General features: G+C 38.9%; 1 protein-coding gene across 3 annotated transcripts in view; it reads left to right on the top strand.

The window, feature by feature from the left end:
• The window catches only part of MYO16 (myosin XVI), a 405,915-nt gene that overhangs the window by 190,951 nt on the left and 198,122 nt on the right, over positions 1-16,842 (top strand). For all 3 annotated transcript variants that reach the window (XM_054807394.1, XM_054807387.1, XM_054807380.1), the window contains 3 exons: positions 7,663-7,738; positions 9,096-9,249; positions 15,391-15,541. In XM_054807394.1, the coding sequence (XP_054663369.1) occupies positions 7,663-7,738; positions 9,096-9,249; positions 15,391-15,541 (381 nt within the window). The remainder of the gene's footprint in view (positions 1-7,662; positions 7,739-9,095; positions 9,250-15,390; positions 15,542-16,842) is intronic.

The raw sequence follows: 16,842 nt of genomic DNA, 5'->3' as shown, positions 1-16,842 counted from the left end.
TACAGAACACTAAGCCAAGAAAAGCTAGATTCCACAATATCAAATGATAAGAAAATAGATTTACAAGTTCGAGCTTCATATACAGGCTAGGGACAACCTCAATTTACAAAATTACTATAGCATTCTCGGTGTTTACATGTATGTTTTTAAAGCTGAGATATGCGCAGACTGCACTATATACTTATTTGGTTATTGCAGGATCTCAGTGTTCAATATAAATTTCATTTTCCTTGAAATACCAGCTATAGTAACTGTCTTTCATATATGAGAGGCATATATGAAAGAGAAGTCCAATAAGAATGTTTAGGCACAGACATTGAGAAGTGCCAGATTTATGATCCTCTCTGTAGTATTAATATACTTACAAGCATCTTTATCCACAATATCACATAATATTTTTCCCCATTTTATTTTGTTTTTTTCTCTAATTTCCTGGTGGATTGAAAAATAGAAATGTACGTTATCGGTCTTGAAGTAAAGACTGCTGAAGACTTTACTTCAGCTAGAAAACCTTTTAAGAAACGTTTGTCACTTTCTTAGATAGCTGAAAACGGTATTAGGTTGTCCTTCTTTACCTGAACTATTCCAGAGGTTTAAAAGGCATACGCTTAGGCTGTATAGGTTAAAGAAACTGACTGCGGAAAGGTATTGGTGACACTTGGGGAACCTGGGTTCCATTCCAAGCTCTGTGCATGAACAGACACAGTCTTTATGGTTCATTCCTCCCACACGTAACCTTATTTGTCCCATTGCCTCCAGTCTGTTCCCTTCTTGTCTTTATTCTATTGCCTTATTGTCCCATTCATTTGCCTGGCTTCATGTCCCTTCCATACGCGTGTTATCCCAATCCTAATTCCCTTGCACAGCCAGCTTCTGCCCCTCCTCCTCTCCCTGGTTCTCATCCAAGCTTTCTCTTTTCTCTGCCTTGGCTTCATGCCAACCTTCCTGCCCTTCTGTTACACTTCTCCCTTTTTCCCACTTGCTCATGGTCCCAATCTCCCTTGTTCAATCTCAGTGTTTTTCCCTCACCATGTCACTTTCTTCTTTCATTTTCTGCTTAGTCTGTCTCTACCTACATCCTGGCTCCTTGCCACGTCTCTCTTCTTCCCTTTCACTTCATTTATTTCATGCTGTTAGCTCCAAAGTCCAGCATTTTATCCGTGCTCTGTTCTATATTTTGCCCTCCACTCTTTCCACCCTGCTGCTAGTCTCATTCCCGCAACCTACTTTTTCTAATCTGTTCCACTTTGCAGACCACAGGTGGTTATGGTCCCCTTTCTTCTGCACTCAAATAGAAAAAAATATCTTCCTCATCCATATTGTATTAAGAAGGGGGATCTGTAATGAGTTTCAGACATCATTTCCTGTGTCCAGAGCAGTACTATGCATCAGATTTGGAATCGCAGAGAAAATGCTATTTAGCTTCTGAATGATACCGCTCTTATTTAGGGGTTTACATAAGAAACTTTGGCTTTAAGGGAGACTCAGTCTTCTAAAGCATACTATTATGTAATGGAGAACAAACATATGATCTGCAAAACTCAATTCACAGTAATTCTAATAGTTTAACCATTACCTTACTCTCAAATATTGGGAGTCTCTGTCTTGAGATTTGCTTTTCTTTGTTTCACTCCTCAGTAGCTTAAATGAATACAGGTCCCTAACCCGCACTTTGTTTCTTCATGTCCTTGGTACTTACTGAAGTGCTGATTGTCGCCCCGTTCCATTAGTTAATTGCATGTCTCCAGTGTTATTCTAAGCAGTTTTTTACTGATGACTTATCTGATCTTATTTATTCCATCTGCTGAATATATGGTTAGCATGAAGTTACAGCACTTCTATCACAGAAGCTTAGTGATGTTAATAATAGTAATAATAAAAATTGAAACTACTTCCCTGATTTATATTTTCTCACTGCAAATCTTTTAAACATCCAAGTGTATGTTTAAACAACAGAGCCACTGATACTGGTTAGAGTAACATTTAGGCATACAGTAGACCATATTAGCAAAGGTGGGCTCTTTGATATCCATTATAATCTAAAAACTGCCTTGTAAGCATCTGGTGGCTATGATTTTTTCAAAGCTTTGAAACTAGGCTAAGTTTTGAACAATTTTCCAAACAGACAACAATAGGAATATTCTCAGCCCACGGAATTCATCTTCTACCCAATACAAAGTCGTCAAATTATAGAAACATTGGAGTTCACAAGGGTCAAGCAATATATTTCTCACACCCTGCTCCCAGAAGTACTTAATTTATGGTTGATTTATTTTTCTGCCTAATTTAAAAAAAAAATATAAAAAAATCATAAGCACTCACAAGCAGCAATCCTAGCAAACTGCCTGACAAAAATCACCCAGTGAGGTAAACATGAACTTTTTCAACCCAGTGAAGTAAAGTTTAGCCTTATGAGCAATTGAAAACTGGTTCTTATGAGTGCAGATGTAGACTGTCTTACTCAGTGCTGAAAACTGCTGATAATAATGCTGTAACTAGTGGTATTTCATGTGTTCTGCCTAGGGATTTGTTGTGTTTAGTGAATAAACACCTTAGATATTAAAATAATACTTGGGGATTTCACTGCATTTCACACGATAGTGTGAGATTGATGGTCCAAAATAGTACTGATTTTGATCTAACGTTGTTGCTCCATTAGTTTTCTATTATATGGCTTTGTCTCACTGTAGATGAGAACATGCTGGCGACCATATCCAGGGAAAATGGAATGGGAACCTGAGAAGTGACAGCAGGTGGAAGGAAATTGCAGGAAGAGAGTGGGGAGGCCTTAGTCAAAGAGAACTGAGGAATGGATCTCAAGAAGGAAAAGAAAAATAGGATTCTCCGAAAAAGGGATAAGATCACCAATAAAAGTTGGGGAGATACATGTAAGGAGCTGGAAGTCTCAGATACAGGAAACAAAGCAAAAAAGGCCTGAGGAATAAGAAATGCTAGGGGTGTGTGAACAAAAGATGGATGGTGAACCAGGCCAGTAAGGATGGTAGGAAGTGTGCAACTTTGAAACAGAAAGAGAAGAGTGGAGAGAAATGTTGGTTTTGACAGGGAAGAAAAGTGAAGAACCGAAGGAATTTACTGTTGGGGGTGCATGCAAATTGGATGATGCATATTCATTCCTGTGCTAAGTAGCACATCAGGACATTTGCATAAAGCCTCCAGCCTTCTGAATTTACAACTTAAGCAGCTCTCTCTCCAATGGTAAAGAAAAGGGAATAAATGATCTGAGGTAGTGGCACTGGGACTTGGATAATAACTCAAGAGTTCAAAGCTCAGCCCGAGCCAGCAGCTTATCCTTTGCAGTTGCTGGCACAGATCTAGCATTCTGTGCATTGCTTCAGAGAAAAATCTCTGACCATACAGGAGAGGAGGACACTTTTCAGAAGCACTGATTCTGCTCTACAGCTAATTCACTAGCAGTAAAACTAACATGGCTTGAAGCAGTTTGGAGCTGCCTTTGCAGCCTCAAGTGACTAGGGGAGATTCTTGAGGAATCTCTATCGGTCCTTCATGTCCCATATTTCCTACCCTGTCACTGCAGTCACTTCTCTGTGGCAAGAGGCCTCACAGTCTGCCAGCTGGCCAGCACTGGTGCTCCTAAGCCTGTGGTTTATGAAATTGAGCGTTGGGCTTTCTTAGCTAACATTCAACGTGTGGTAAAACTTGGCCCCTTTTTTGGCAGGGCAAAATTGTATTTGAAGGCTTTATAATACGCATATTGCAGGAAATTTATTTATGTTGCCTTTTCTTCCTTTATAACTTTTTATTTTCAGCGTTGCACTCCATGTTTTATTAGATTTAAAGAACAGTTCAACTCCAGTGCTCCCATGTCCAGTCAGTATTTTCTCTATTCATCTGTGCATGTTTTCCTAGCTCCTTAGATCTTAAGTGTTGCTCCCATTAATGTGAATTGCACTTCATTTCTTTGTAATATTTCCTCTGAGAACTAATGCTCAGGTTAACTGTAGACAGGCTGGTTTGTTTTGGGTTTTTTTCCCACTTGCTATTTTGGAAGAAAAGCCATAGCTGTTTTGGTGTAACCTTGGTGGTCTGCCTGCGCATCTGATCATGCATTCTGTCTTGCTTATCAAGCTCAGAGTTTTTACATACACAAAAAACCTTTTTATTTAATCTTGCTTATGTAAAGCTGTCATTAATATAATCTTTCGGTATATATTTTCATTATGAATTTCCCCTGACCATAAATATTTAAACTGTTAAAAGTTTGCTAACAAATTGATTCTGATGGAGAAAAATGGTCTTTTCTGGAAAAGCCATAGGCGACCTTTTCCACATTACACAGAATCACAGAATGTTTGAGGTTAGAAGGGACCTCTGGAGGTCATCTAGTCCAGCTCCCCTGGTCAAACAGGGCCACCTAGAGCAGACTGCCTAGAGCAGGCTGCCCAGAACCATGTCCAGGTGGCTTTTGAATGTCTTCAAGGATGGAGACTCCAAAACCTCACTGGGCAACCTGTGCAGTGGTCAGTCACCCTCACAGTATAAAAAAGTCTCCTGATGTTCAGACAGAACACCCTGTGTTTCAGTTTGTGCCCATTGCATCTGGTCCTGTCACTGGGCACCACTGAAAAGAGCCTGGCTCCTTCCTCTTCGCACCCTCTCTTCAGGTATTTACAGACATGGATGAGATCCCCCTGAGCCTTCTCCTCTCTAGGCTGAACAGTCTCAGCTCTCTCAGCCTTTCCTCATATGTGAAGTACTCCAGTCTCTTAATAATCTTAGTGACCTCTTGCTGGAATCTCTCCAGTGTATTCATGTCTCTCTTGTACCGAGGAGCCCAGAACTGGGCATGGTACACCAGGTATGGCCTCACCGGAACTTGGAGGGGAAGGATCACCTCTCTCGACCTGCTGGCAACACTCTTCCTGATGCATCTCAGGATATCATTAACCTTCTTTGTGGCCAAAGCGCATTGCTGGTTCATGTTGGTGTTTGCCAGAACTCCCAGGTCCTTTTCTGCAAAGTTCCTTTCCAGCCAGGTGGTCCCCAGCATGTACTGGTGCCTAGAGTTGTTCATCCCCAGGTGCAGAACTTTGTACTTCTCCGTGTTGAACTCCAGGTTCCTGTCAGCCCATTTCTCCAGCCTGTCAAGGTCCCCCTGGGTGGCAGCACAACCCTCTGGCGTATCAGCTACTCCTCCCAGTTTGGTGTCATCTGCAAACTTGCTGAGGGTACGTTGCCCTGTCATCCAGGTCATTAATGAAGATGTTGAACAGGACTGGACCCAATACTGATCCCTGGGGTACACTGCTAGTTACTGGCCTCCACCAAGACTTCTTGCCACTGGTCACCATCCTCTGGGCCCAGCCATTGAGCCATTTTTCAATACACCTGAATGATGGAATGGCAGCACCTTACTGTTTTTTTGTTTGGCAAGCATCACATCAGAATAGGCTGTGAATGGAGGTTTAGAATGCAGTTTTGCAGATATTTTGAACACTTCTTTACTAGTATAAGGTGCAGCTTAGAAAAAGCACAGAAAAAGGTATTTGAAAATGTATCACAGACTGATGTGAGGTGGGAACTGGAATCTGAATGCTGAATGAGTGGGAATAGGTAAAGCATGAAGGGTCTATGAAAGCCTTTGAAAATGAGGGCAAGCAGCTTCTGGCTTGGTGAAAAAGTTTCTGGCTTTTTCATTTGTATGAATTGGCAAAGACAAGGCTGGAAAATAAGAATCAAAATATACATTGCCATTTTATTCTTAGGGTCTACAATATTGCATTAGATATTGCATTTTTTTCTTAACATAGTCATATCTACTTTATTCGTAAATCTGTAATTGAAATACTTTTGGATAGTGGTAATTTGCTGTAATTATTCTACAGATATTTCTGCTGTTAGGCACAGTTCTGAAGATCTGGCAACTGGATTTTAAAATACTCCTTCTAAAACATAAATGAATGAAGTTAAAACTAACACAGACAGTTTTGTGTATCCAAAAGCACGTAACTGAAATTAGCAGTGACCTGAATCCCTTAGTCTTGGATATGTGCATCAAGGATTTCCAGCAGGAGTTATTTCTTTGGCAGCAGGAAGCCTTGACATTGCAGCATGGAAGGGACTTCTTGTAGCATAAATCCAGAACTTTGGTAACCCAAAAAGCTGTGGTTTTTTACTAAACTGAAAGTGCATTTTAAACCCCCCTCCTTTGATACAACCACCACCATTTTTCAGAATGGCTGTTAACAAGATTATGCAACTGCTGCTGATTTAGTCAGCTCAATGACTAAGCATGCTCCATTTTTTCCTAATGAAAAACCACAGAGAGATATGTGTTGAGGGTTCTCAGTTGAAAGCAGGGCTAATTGGATTTGGAAATAAACCTGTTATGGCTCCCTCCCTGCTTCCACATTTTTCTGAATTTTTTGCTGTTACTGCCAGAATGCAAAGCCAGTATTAGAAAGCTGAGGAGGGCAAGATCTTTTTGTTTTTATAGAAATTTGCAACAATATTTTCCTGGTTTTCTGTGATCAGAAGTTTGGGGGTTTTTTGTGTTTAAGTGATTCCTCCTTGTCATGGTATTTTGTAGTAAGTTGTCTCCTATGTACTGAATCCACACTGAATTTTATTATTTTTATTGTCATGCTTTCCTTCCTGTTTAGCTTTTATTTATCTATCTGTCTGTCTGTCTGTCTATCTATCTATCTATCTATTTATTGCTTGTTTTTATGCCAAATTACTATTCTTTCCCTTACCTGCCTTCCAATTCAGGTCTCATTTTTCTGTAGCACTCTTCTTCTGCTCTGAAGAATCCTTTCTTTTCTGCACAGCTTATTTTCCCCTGTGCTCATCCTGGCCTCCCCTGTTGGATAAATTTACATTATAAATTCTATTTGGTTTAGCATATATCCAAAAGTGCAAACAGTTCTCTCATTTAGTTGAGCTCTATATTCACAGTCTAAATGTATTTTTTGCTCCTTGCGCAGTTTCTTACTTCTTTCTGACCAACCAATTTATCAGGGTAGACATCACTACAGCCTTTGATGAAGAACTCTCTCCAGAGACTTCGGTGCAGTGATAGAAGAGCTCACTAAAAAGAGTTGCTTGCAGCATTCTTGCAGGAATTGAAAAATATGTTTTAGACTTTTTCATTATAGATACTCTACCCTACTCTACTGTACTATAATTGCTACCGTTACTAACACGTTAAATGGATTTGGTAAATATAAGATGAATGTGCCAATTTCTACTACTGACATCGAACAGATTTACATCCATGATGGCTGTGAGTCAAATCCCTTTGGCAGTGATGGTACACAGTTGTTGAATTAGTTAGGCATAAAGAAATATTTGTGATCTAAGTCATGACAGGTGGTGATGGAGGGTTAGTTTGTTTCCTTATTAATATGGATTTGTTTACATGTGTAGGGATGGAGCGAGACTTCAAGGGTGGAGTTATGCTGAGGGTACATGGAAGTCGTACAAGAACCGTATTTTATTTTGCCTTTTGGAATTTATACCAGTGTGTGTAGTAGCTGCAGAAGGTGGTATTTTGGAGGTGTTGCCTATGGTTTATCGTATGATGTTAGCTAGTGCAGGAAGGAATGAATAAACTGAATGACAAGTATACTGCTCCTGTCCTACTTCTGCCATTTCAAACACCTCTGGTTTTGCCCATTTTAGACCAACCTTGTGAAGCTGCTTCTGATACACTGGGCGAATCCCAATCTTCTTAACTGCAATAATGAAAAGCCTTCAGGTAGGTGAAAATCCATGTATATTATGTATGTACTGGTTACTGTGACACTGTTTTCTTTCCTTCTTGCTTTCTTAGTTATGCACAGGCACACATATATATACGTGTCTACATATAATTTATATAGTGTTTAGAGTTATATACATATGCATGTGTATATATGTTTTTTCATATACCACTGAGAACTGCTAGTCATGATCATGCAGGATGTCATATCAAATGATAGCAATTTTTTCCACTTGTTGCATTCTCTGTTTATTTTTAGTTCTGTTTCTTCCTTGTAAGTTCTTCAGTGCCTTGGTGGTAGCTGCATTTACACTTCTTTGGTGACTTCTTACTGAGCTCTTTTCTCTGTGTTTACTGAACTGGAATCTCTGTAGCTGTTGACTGAAAACAAATTCACCATCCAATTTTCAAGTGTAATGCCTGTTGTTTCCCACAGAAAAAAGGCACCTTCTTAGACCAGATGGCAACAGGGAGCTGAAGCACTGGTTCTAAAGATAACAGAATTCTAGAATATATTAGGTTGGAATGGACTTCAGATCAACTAGTCTAATCCAGTGATCAAAGCAGGGCTAATGCAGTAATGCTAGATAGCAGTGTTGGAGAGAAGAAACACATGTTTGTTCAATCTTCTATGCCTAGGATAAAATGGAAAAGGAACTCAGTAATGTAGAAAATAGAATCTTTCTGTCAGATTATGAGGAGAAACTTCCTTTGCATAATAAACTGAGATATGTTATGCTTCAAATAGTGTGCCACCTACAAATACACTCACAGGGAACTTCAAGACAGTTAACATCAGGAAAGTTGTTTGTGGTTAGATGCATGCCAGTTTGTATTTGTATAAAAGGCTATAGACCAAACGGAGATCATCGAACAATACAGGTAGCTAACCACATTTACTATGTATTTAACACAGTTGAGCTAACTCTATTTCTGGTCAGCAAACACAACTGATTTCAGCACTTCTGTATGTGGAAGATATATAAATCTAGTTTGTAGAATTGTAGAAGCTTTTAAAAGGATTTCAGTACAAGTTTTCATTGAAATACAGAGTTGAAAACAGGTGTGTTGATTTTCCTGAAGTCCTATGAATTATTGAAAGATACTTCAACTCACCACACAGTGAGAATGGTTTTGAGGTTTTGCAAATGACAAACTTAATTCCATACTGAATTTACTTTGCCTTTATTTGCTCAGTAATTTCAAGTATTATTTTATGATCAATATCTGAGCAATTATTTTCATTTATCTAGCCAGATGCTAAATCTTAATCTTAATCTTCTCTAGAGATTTTAACTAGGAGCTTTTCTGCACTGTTTTCTTTGTCTGATATCTGGGTGTTTCAATGTCTTAGATGTTGCAGCTTCTGAGTTTATTGAGGAAATGCTTCTGAAGGCTGAAGTTGTTTGGGAGGAAAAAATGAAAGACCCTGTAGTTGTTTCTACTTTATCTCAAGAAGAGCCATATGAAGAGATCATCCATGATCTGCCCACAATTTCCAATAAACTGTAAGTGTTTCTGTTGTTAAGAGTGATGCACTGAGGTCAGATTATCATTTGAACTGTGTTTGTCAATCTATGAATCCTGTCTGTGTGTCCATGGAGATATTCAAAACCCATCTGAGCATGGTCCTGGGCAACTGGCTGTATGTGTCCCTGCTTGAGCAGGGGGGTTGGACAAGATGCCCTCTAGAGGTCCCTTTCAACCTCAACCATTCTGTGATTCTGCACGATTTGATGGGTCAAGTAACTCGTTCATTTTGGAAATCTACGGAATCATCTTTTGTATTTGTACCTCTCATCTCCTTTGGTCAGCCTTAATTCTATAAATATAGACTATGAGAAATAAAACACATTGTTATAATTGCCAGTAAAATTATCTAGGGTTGCCTTAGCAGAATTATTAGAGGTTAATACATCCTTTTATTAAAGTAGATGGGAATAGTGTAGTAAAATTACCACTGCCTATGAGACAAGCAGGGACAAGTCCTGAAAGTAAAAATAATACGTACAATCACAGATAAAATGATACAGCAGTTACAAATTTGGAGCTAGATTTATACTGTTTAAAAAGGAAAGCAAAAAAGTAAGCAAAGATTTATACACTCAGGGAAAATACCTTTCCTCCCCTTTTCTGAAGCTCAACTTCACTCCAACCACCTCTTCTTTTCCCTCCTTGTTATCGCTGCAAGGTACACTTAATCCCTTCAGTGAGGGGTTCAGGGTTCAACAGGGCAGGGTTGCAGTTATTTCTCTCTGCCACTCCTTTCTTGCTCTTTCCTGTGCTTCGGCATGGGTCTTCAACAAGCTGCAGTATCTTCAGGGGAGTACCTGCTCCAGTGTAGCTCCTCCAAGGCCACAGTGCCTTCAGGGAAATATCTGCTCTGGTGTGGACCTGTCCACAGGCTGCAGTCCTTCCAGGGGTGTACCTGCACCAGCATGGCTCCTCCATGTGCCACACAGGAAAAGAGCAAGAAGGAAGCAGCTGCAGAGAGAAATAACTGATGTCCCTTCAGGAGGTGGCAGTGCCTGCTCTGCTGACCTTGGTGGTCTCTCTTTTGTTTCTCAGTCTTTTTGTTCCCTCTTCCTCTCTCCCTGTGGCATTTTCTGTCCTTTCTTAAATATGTTTTCACAGAGGCGCCACCAGTTTGGCCAATGGGCTCAACTGTGTCTTGTAGTGGGTCCATTGCAGAGCTGGCTGAAACTGGCTGTATCCAGCATGGGGCAGCATGTGGTCTCTTCCCACAGAGACCTCCTTGCAGCCCCTCTGCTACCAAAACCTCACAGCTTACGCCCAGTACAGTAATTTGCAGGAAATGCACTTTGCTCACTGCATTATATACATTTTAACAGCATCTCATTATAAGGATTTACAAATGTGCTTGTGATGTACCATTAATTAATGCATAATCACCTTATCTGAGTGTTTCTTACTGGTTTGATAAAGTATTACTATTTGGGGATAAAATGGTGGAACATGGCCCGTAGAGGCCAACGAGTAGGGAGCTGGTTTCATATTGCAGACCACTTTGTCATATAATCAACATTCGTCTTTCCATTCTATTATCAGTGTGAGTTTCTTTGAAGTTTGATCAAGTAAATTAACTAAAGGAAAGAATTTTGCTAATGTCATGAGGTTTTTTGAAGGTTGATCAATGCAGAAAACCTAAGGTCTGTGCTGGAAATTCTTGCCAATTTTAATTCTAATGGCAAAATCAGAAGAAATTCTGTTACTCCACTGGCAAAAATACCTGCACCAGAATACACTAATTGACACAGTTTACAGTTCAGGAAATTAAATTGGTTCTATCTGTTTAAAGGTAACTTTAGGCTTGTGATATGGCTGCAATGATCACCACTGCACTTCTAGTTTAGTACATGTACTTGTAGAAATTTTCTTGGTGAAATAGTCCCTAAACACACAGATAGTGCAGTCATCTAGGTAGTAATAAATACTAAAAAATTAGGAACTTATTCTCGAAGTAATGCTAACTTAATCACATTATATATTTTCTGATACATATTTAAGTAAATATTAATTATAGTAATGGATGTGTTTCAAAATCAGCAGAAGAATGTGAAAAAATATACATGGATGTGTTCCAGACAACAAAGCGAAAAGCAATTACATTTTTCTTCTCACAGAGCATTTCCATTTTATCATTTATGTAGCAACTTGCATTTCAATTATCCTAGGGGTTTCAAACACTCTTCTGGTGTTTAATCCATTCTGAAGTTTCTGTTACGTAACTTTCAAAAGCTTTTCAGACTGAAATTTCAGAGATTATGTGGTTTACAGATGTTAACTGGCTTAGAAATTGTTTGGAGGATTGCAGAATTGTCTATGGAAGGATTACAGTAACAGAAGTTCTCTCCAACAAAAGCTATAAGCTCAAAGAGACCATGAAAATGTCATTGCAGAATCTGCCTTAATATAATGCCTTTTATAACATCTTTCTACCAAGTTATAAGCTACCATAGTGATTCAAACATTGATGATAAAGCTGTCAATTATTTGATTGTCAGCTCCCATTTTTTGGTATGATTTCTTTTTTTTTTTTTTTTTTTTTTGTTAAAACAAGGACATGCTGGAGGATGGCAACTTACAGAAAACCGTCTCAGTTTATCTAAAAAAACCCCAAACCTACGCAAAACCTCAAATTAATTCCACATATGATGGCTTGTACACCTAAAAAAAGAAATGACTATTCCTCTATGTAACATGCAGGATATTTTCCTGGTTAGGTATGCCAGTGGCAACAGTCCTACCTTGTTCAAATAAGATTACCCTAGATAACTCTCCTTCCTGTCTATTATGCAACACTATTTTGGCTTAAGTCTCCCTTTGTGGTTAATTATCTATTAATTATCCATTAATTTTCATAAAAGAAGAGAGTTCATGCTAATCCATTTGCCTACATTAACATAAAATCTTCTCTTGCACTGTCTTATAGTTCAATTTTCAATGGTATTGCTTGTCTTCATCTTGTGAGTAATAGAAATACATATGAATGTTAATAGAAATATTTTTCTAAAAGGCACTGTTTTCTGGAAACATTTTATTTCAGTTTGTTTTATTTTTCAGAGTGCCTTCTTGAACCTGAGTCATAATGAATTGTTGGAGTAATTCTAATAGTTTTTCCTTTCTTGTAATCATTCACATTTTTGTTATAATATGAATTACATGTCAGCTTTTCCATTAATATCTCACAAATGTACATAATTTATAGGCTATTCTCCTGTACTTCAATATACAGAACACGCCTGTTAAGTCATGTTATTATTGTCCTCTTAAGTGCAAAATACATCTGTGGAAAAAGTAGGCACCTTTTTGCCTCACACTTTGCTGTGATTTACAACCTACTTCTATTTTGTAACAACTGAAAAGTTTATTTGGTTGCAAGGAGTTTACAGCTGATTTTTAAGAAGGGTTTCTAACCTGTATTTTGTAGTTAACACAAAAGTGGTAAGATTAAATGGGTAAGGTTCAACTTCACAGCAAAAAAATCTTAGATCTTCACAATTTAAAAGACACATCACATGAATAATTAAAAATTATGATAGAATCATAGAATGGTTTAGGTTGGAAGGGACCTCAAAGACCATCTAGTTCCAACCCCCCTGCCATGGGCAGGGACACCCTCCACTAGACCAGGTTGCCCAAAGCCCCATCCAGCCTGGCCTTGAACACTTCCAGGGATGGGGCGTCCACAGCTTCTCTGGGCAACCTGTTCCAGTGCCTCACCACCCTCACAGTAAAAAATTTCTTCCTTATATCTCATCTAAATCTACCCTCCTTCAGCTTAAGACCATTATCCCTTGTCCTATCACTCCATGTCCTTGTAAACAGTCCCTCTCCAGCTTTCCTGTAGGCCCCTTCAGGTGCTGACAGGCTGCTATAAGGTCTCACAAGAGCGGCGTAGAGGGGCAGGATCACCTCCCTCAACCTGCTGGTCACACCTCTTTTGATGCAGCCCAGGACACGGTTGGCTTTCTTGCCTGCAAGTATGCATTGCCACCTCACATTGAGCTTTTCATCAATCAACACCCCCAAGTCCTTCTCCTCAGGGCTGCACTCCACCCATTCTCTGCCCAGCCTATAGCTGTGCTTGGGATTGCACCGACCTACGTGCAGGACCTTGCACTTGGCCTTGTTGAACTTCATGCAGTTCGCACGGGCCCACCTCTCCAGCCTGTCAAGGTCCCTCTGGATGGCATCCCTTCCCTCCAGTGTGTCGACCACACCACACAGCTTGGTGTCGTCGGCAAACTTGCTGAGGGTGCACTCGATCCCCCGTCCATGTTGCTGACAAAGATGTTAAACAGAAAGTTATAAGTGGCAGTGCTTCGTTTTTTAATATTTTAATTCATTATTTGGCTTATGCTTTCTTTGCATCTTCCCTTTTTCTGTGATTAAATCTTAAAAATAATTCAGACTGAAGGAATTTGAGCAGTTTTGAACAATAGCAAAAGACTACTAGAAGATAAAACTTTATATTTAATTATGTTTTGTTCCATTCTGAGTCTAGGTAAAATGTGCATTACTATTAATCATTTCTGTTTGTGGGTGTCACAGCTATTTCATTTCTTCCACCATCTAATCACTGATACCTTTTATTGTATGACATCTAATTGCCAAGTTCATGAAAAAAGTTGGCTAATGGCTTTCCTGTTTTGCAATCCAAATCAAGAAAAAAAGACAAAGCCAGTTGCCTCTTGGATCTTTTGTCCATGTGACATTTGGCAAACAAATTTATGACAAATTTATCTTCGGTAAAGCAAAGCAGTAAATAGAAATTTTTATTTTCACTAGTGTTCCTCTAGACATTTTACATTAAAATGTCTGAATCAAAACATCATTAGACAGGAAATTGTGTATATTTCATTACAAAATGTTGAAACTAGTTCAATGTTTGCAGACTGAGGGTTTCATCAAAAGAAAGTCTTTGTTCATGTATCTTTTTTCAATGGTAAACTACTTTGACTTGTTTTCCAAAAAATTCTACTTAGAAGGTGCTTTGCCTCTGCTTAGGACTGTACCTTTCTAAAACTGTACCTCTATTTCAGTTCTGTTTCCAACAGCAGTTCTTATCCTGAAGTGAAATCAATGTTAGCTATGTATGGGTCCTCCTTCATTTCATTTGAATAAACTGCATGTATAATCCCAGCTTTATTATAATCAGTGATCAAACTCAAGTAACTTAGAGTAAAAATGAGATTTTTTTTTTTTAAACTAAGTTTGACATCTGGGCTTTATCCCATGGTGGAATGCATTATTCCCACATTCCCACATTGAGCCCACATTTCCTTTCAAAGAAATTCTGCACACATTTTGGCAAGGAGCTGCTGTACGCTCCATGAGATTGTCTCATTTGCACTGTCAGAGCCCAGACCATTGTTTTTTAAGATGTTTCTGTTCTCTGCTCCTGGGGCTGATTCCTCGCTAATTCCTCTGGATGTACAACACTGCCAAAATCATCCAAAATTTTGGCATTATTGTTTTTCAGAAGTGTGATATGATTTGAAGTGTCAGTAGGGAAAACATTTCCATGTGTGTAAGGATAGGTTTAACTTATAAGTGAATGAGGAGTTTTGTATATTGTTGCAGTAATTTCAGAGTCTGCTGTTTGCTTGTGGGGTTTTTTTTTAGCATATCACAAATTCAAAGCAGCTTTTGGTCATAAAATATATCTTGGATATTATCTGATTAAAAGTAAGCTAAAAAGTAGTGGAATTTAATTTTAACTGCAATGGCAATATCTGTATTGAATTATTTTAAAATATATTGTTTTTCAAAACAGTATTGTGTAGGTTAATTTTGTATTTTAAATTCAGTTTCCAAATTGGCTATTGATTTGCCAGCCTAGTGCTGTCAGAAGAAGACTCATGCATATTCTCTTTGGCTTGCTCAGTTCAGAAAATATATGCATAAAGGTGAATTTTAAATCAAAGTGTTTTGCTCTGTGTCTTTTGGAACAGACCAACCTATGTGAACAGTTTATTTCTCACCCGTTTCCTTTTTGTACTTGATCGAGGAACTCGTGTCGTGAATTGTATCAGTTCTGTGTTTGTGCCACCCACATTTGGCAATCTTTTGTTTGTCTGACATCTTCAGGAGGAGTCTAATTGCTTTATTGATTCTCTTTGTAGCAATCCCCTGGCTTTACCGATTGCCAAGCAAGACAGTTTGCTGGAGAAAGACACCATGTTTAAAGATGCAGCTAAAGGTTTATGTAAGCAACAATCTCAAGACGGTGCATCTGAAAATGTCACGGTGAACACTTCAACCAAACTTGAACAGGTAACGGCATGCAGTTTCTCGAAATGTTTCTTAGTGCCTAGGTCTGGAAATTGTTATCTTAATGAAGCCGAAGACCGTAGTAATTTTTTTCCCTTCACCACACAGCAGTATCGTTTGCACTGTGGAGCCTTGTGTCCTTCCTCGCTCCCTGCAATCAGTCTGACCCTGCAAAGAGTTCCCTCGCTGCAAATTGAACAGCTGCTTCCTACCAGCTTCTGGTGGCGGGTCAGGGGCTGTGGCAGTCGGAGGGCTCAGAGCTCCTCTGACTCTATTCATGGTTCACAACAGGGGAGGGACAACTGTTAGCACTGCCCAAAGCGTGCTCTTGTCTCTAACTTCAGTTTACAAAGGAAAGAAACACAAACTGGGAGACCGCAAAAACAAAAAGAATGTCTAAGGAATATTAAGTTGCAAAATAAGTGACTGTAATTTAAAGATCGGAATTGCCAGATTTACAGCTGCAGTGTTAACTCCCTTTCTTGTGCTAATGCGTTAGGATACAGGCAGTGATTATTTGGATATCCTTCTCCACAGGATCACAATCTCATTCAGTGTACAGGGTGAATGCAAAAGGAGGCAATTATCTGTTGCATGTAAATCTGGCATGTCCTAACTTTGAATGTTTAGGACTTAAATGTTGTTGGGTTTGAGGTTAAGATTTTTGGGGTATTTTTGTACAAGGGATTTTATTTTTTGTTACGTGTATTTGGGAAACACATATTCCAGAAGTATATAGCCAAAGAAAAAAACTACTTTAGATTCGGAGATGGAGGGGAGAATTTCCATTTAAAATAATTTACTCTGAAGAATAACGAAAGAGCAAGATACTGATTTCATCTGCATTTAAACACTACCTAACTGCTTTGGCAGAATCATGCACACTCCACTGCTTTTTTTTTTTTTTAATGCATTTCAGAGGAATTTATTAATCATAAGAGATCAATCAGTGAGTTCCTGTGTCAATCATACATATCCATCTCTAAAAGTCCTCAGCTTTGGAATCCCATAGAGCACTCATTTCTCTGTTCAGTCAGAAGGTACCACAAGATGTTTTGCACTTCGCATACATCTTGTTTTCATGTCTCATAATTTCTGTCCTTGTTGACTGTGCAGTGATGTGATGAAAACACAGTCAATCCAGAAGAGAAGCACTGCTGGTCAGAAAAGTAAATGCTTCCAACCTTATTAGGAGGAACCCTCCTATAATTGTAAGAAATTTAGCTTAGGGTCTCGCTGACATTGTCACTTGCTTCTAAATGTTCAACAGAAGTGTGAACAAGAACATATATACTTCCTTCTGC

Source organism: Grus americana, chromosome 1 (genome assembly GCF_028858705.1).
Source record: "Grus americana isolate bGruAme1 chromosome 1, bGruAme1.mat, whole genome shotgun sequence".
NCBI classification, from domain to species: Eukaryota; Metazoa; Chordata; class Aves; order Gruiformes; family Gruidae; genus Grus; species Grus americana.
The sequence above is the reverse complement of the archived record's forward strand: the minus strand, read 5'-3'. Positions and strand labels throughout refer to the sequence as shown.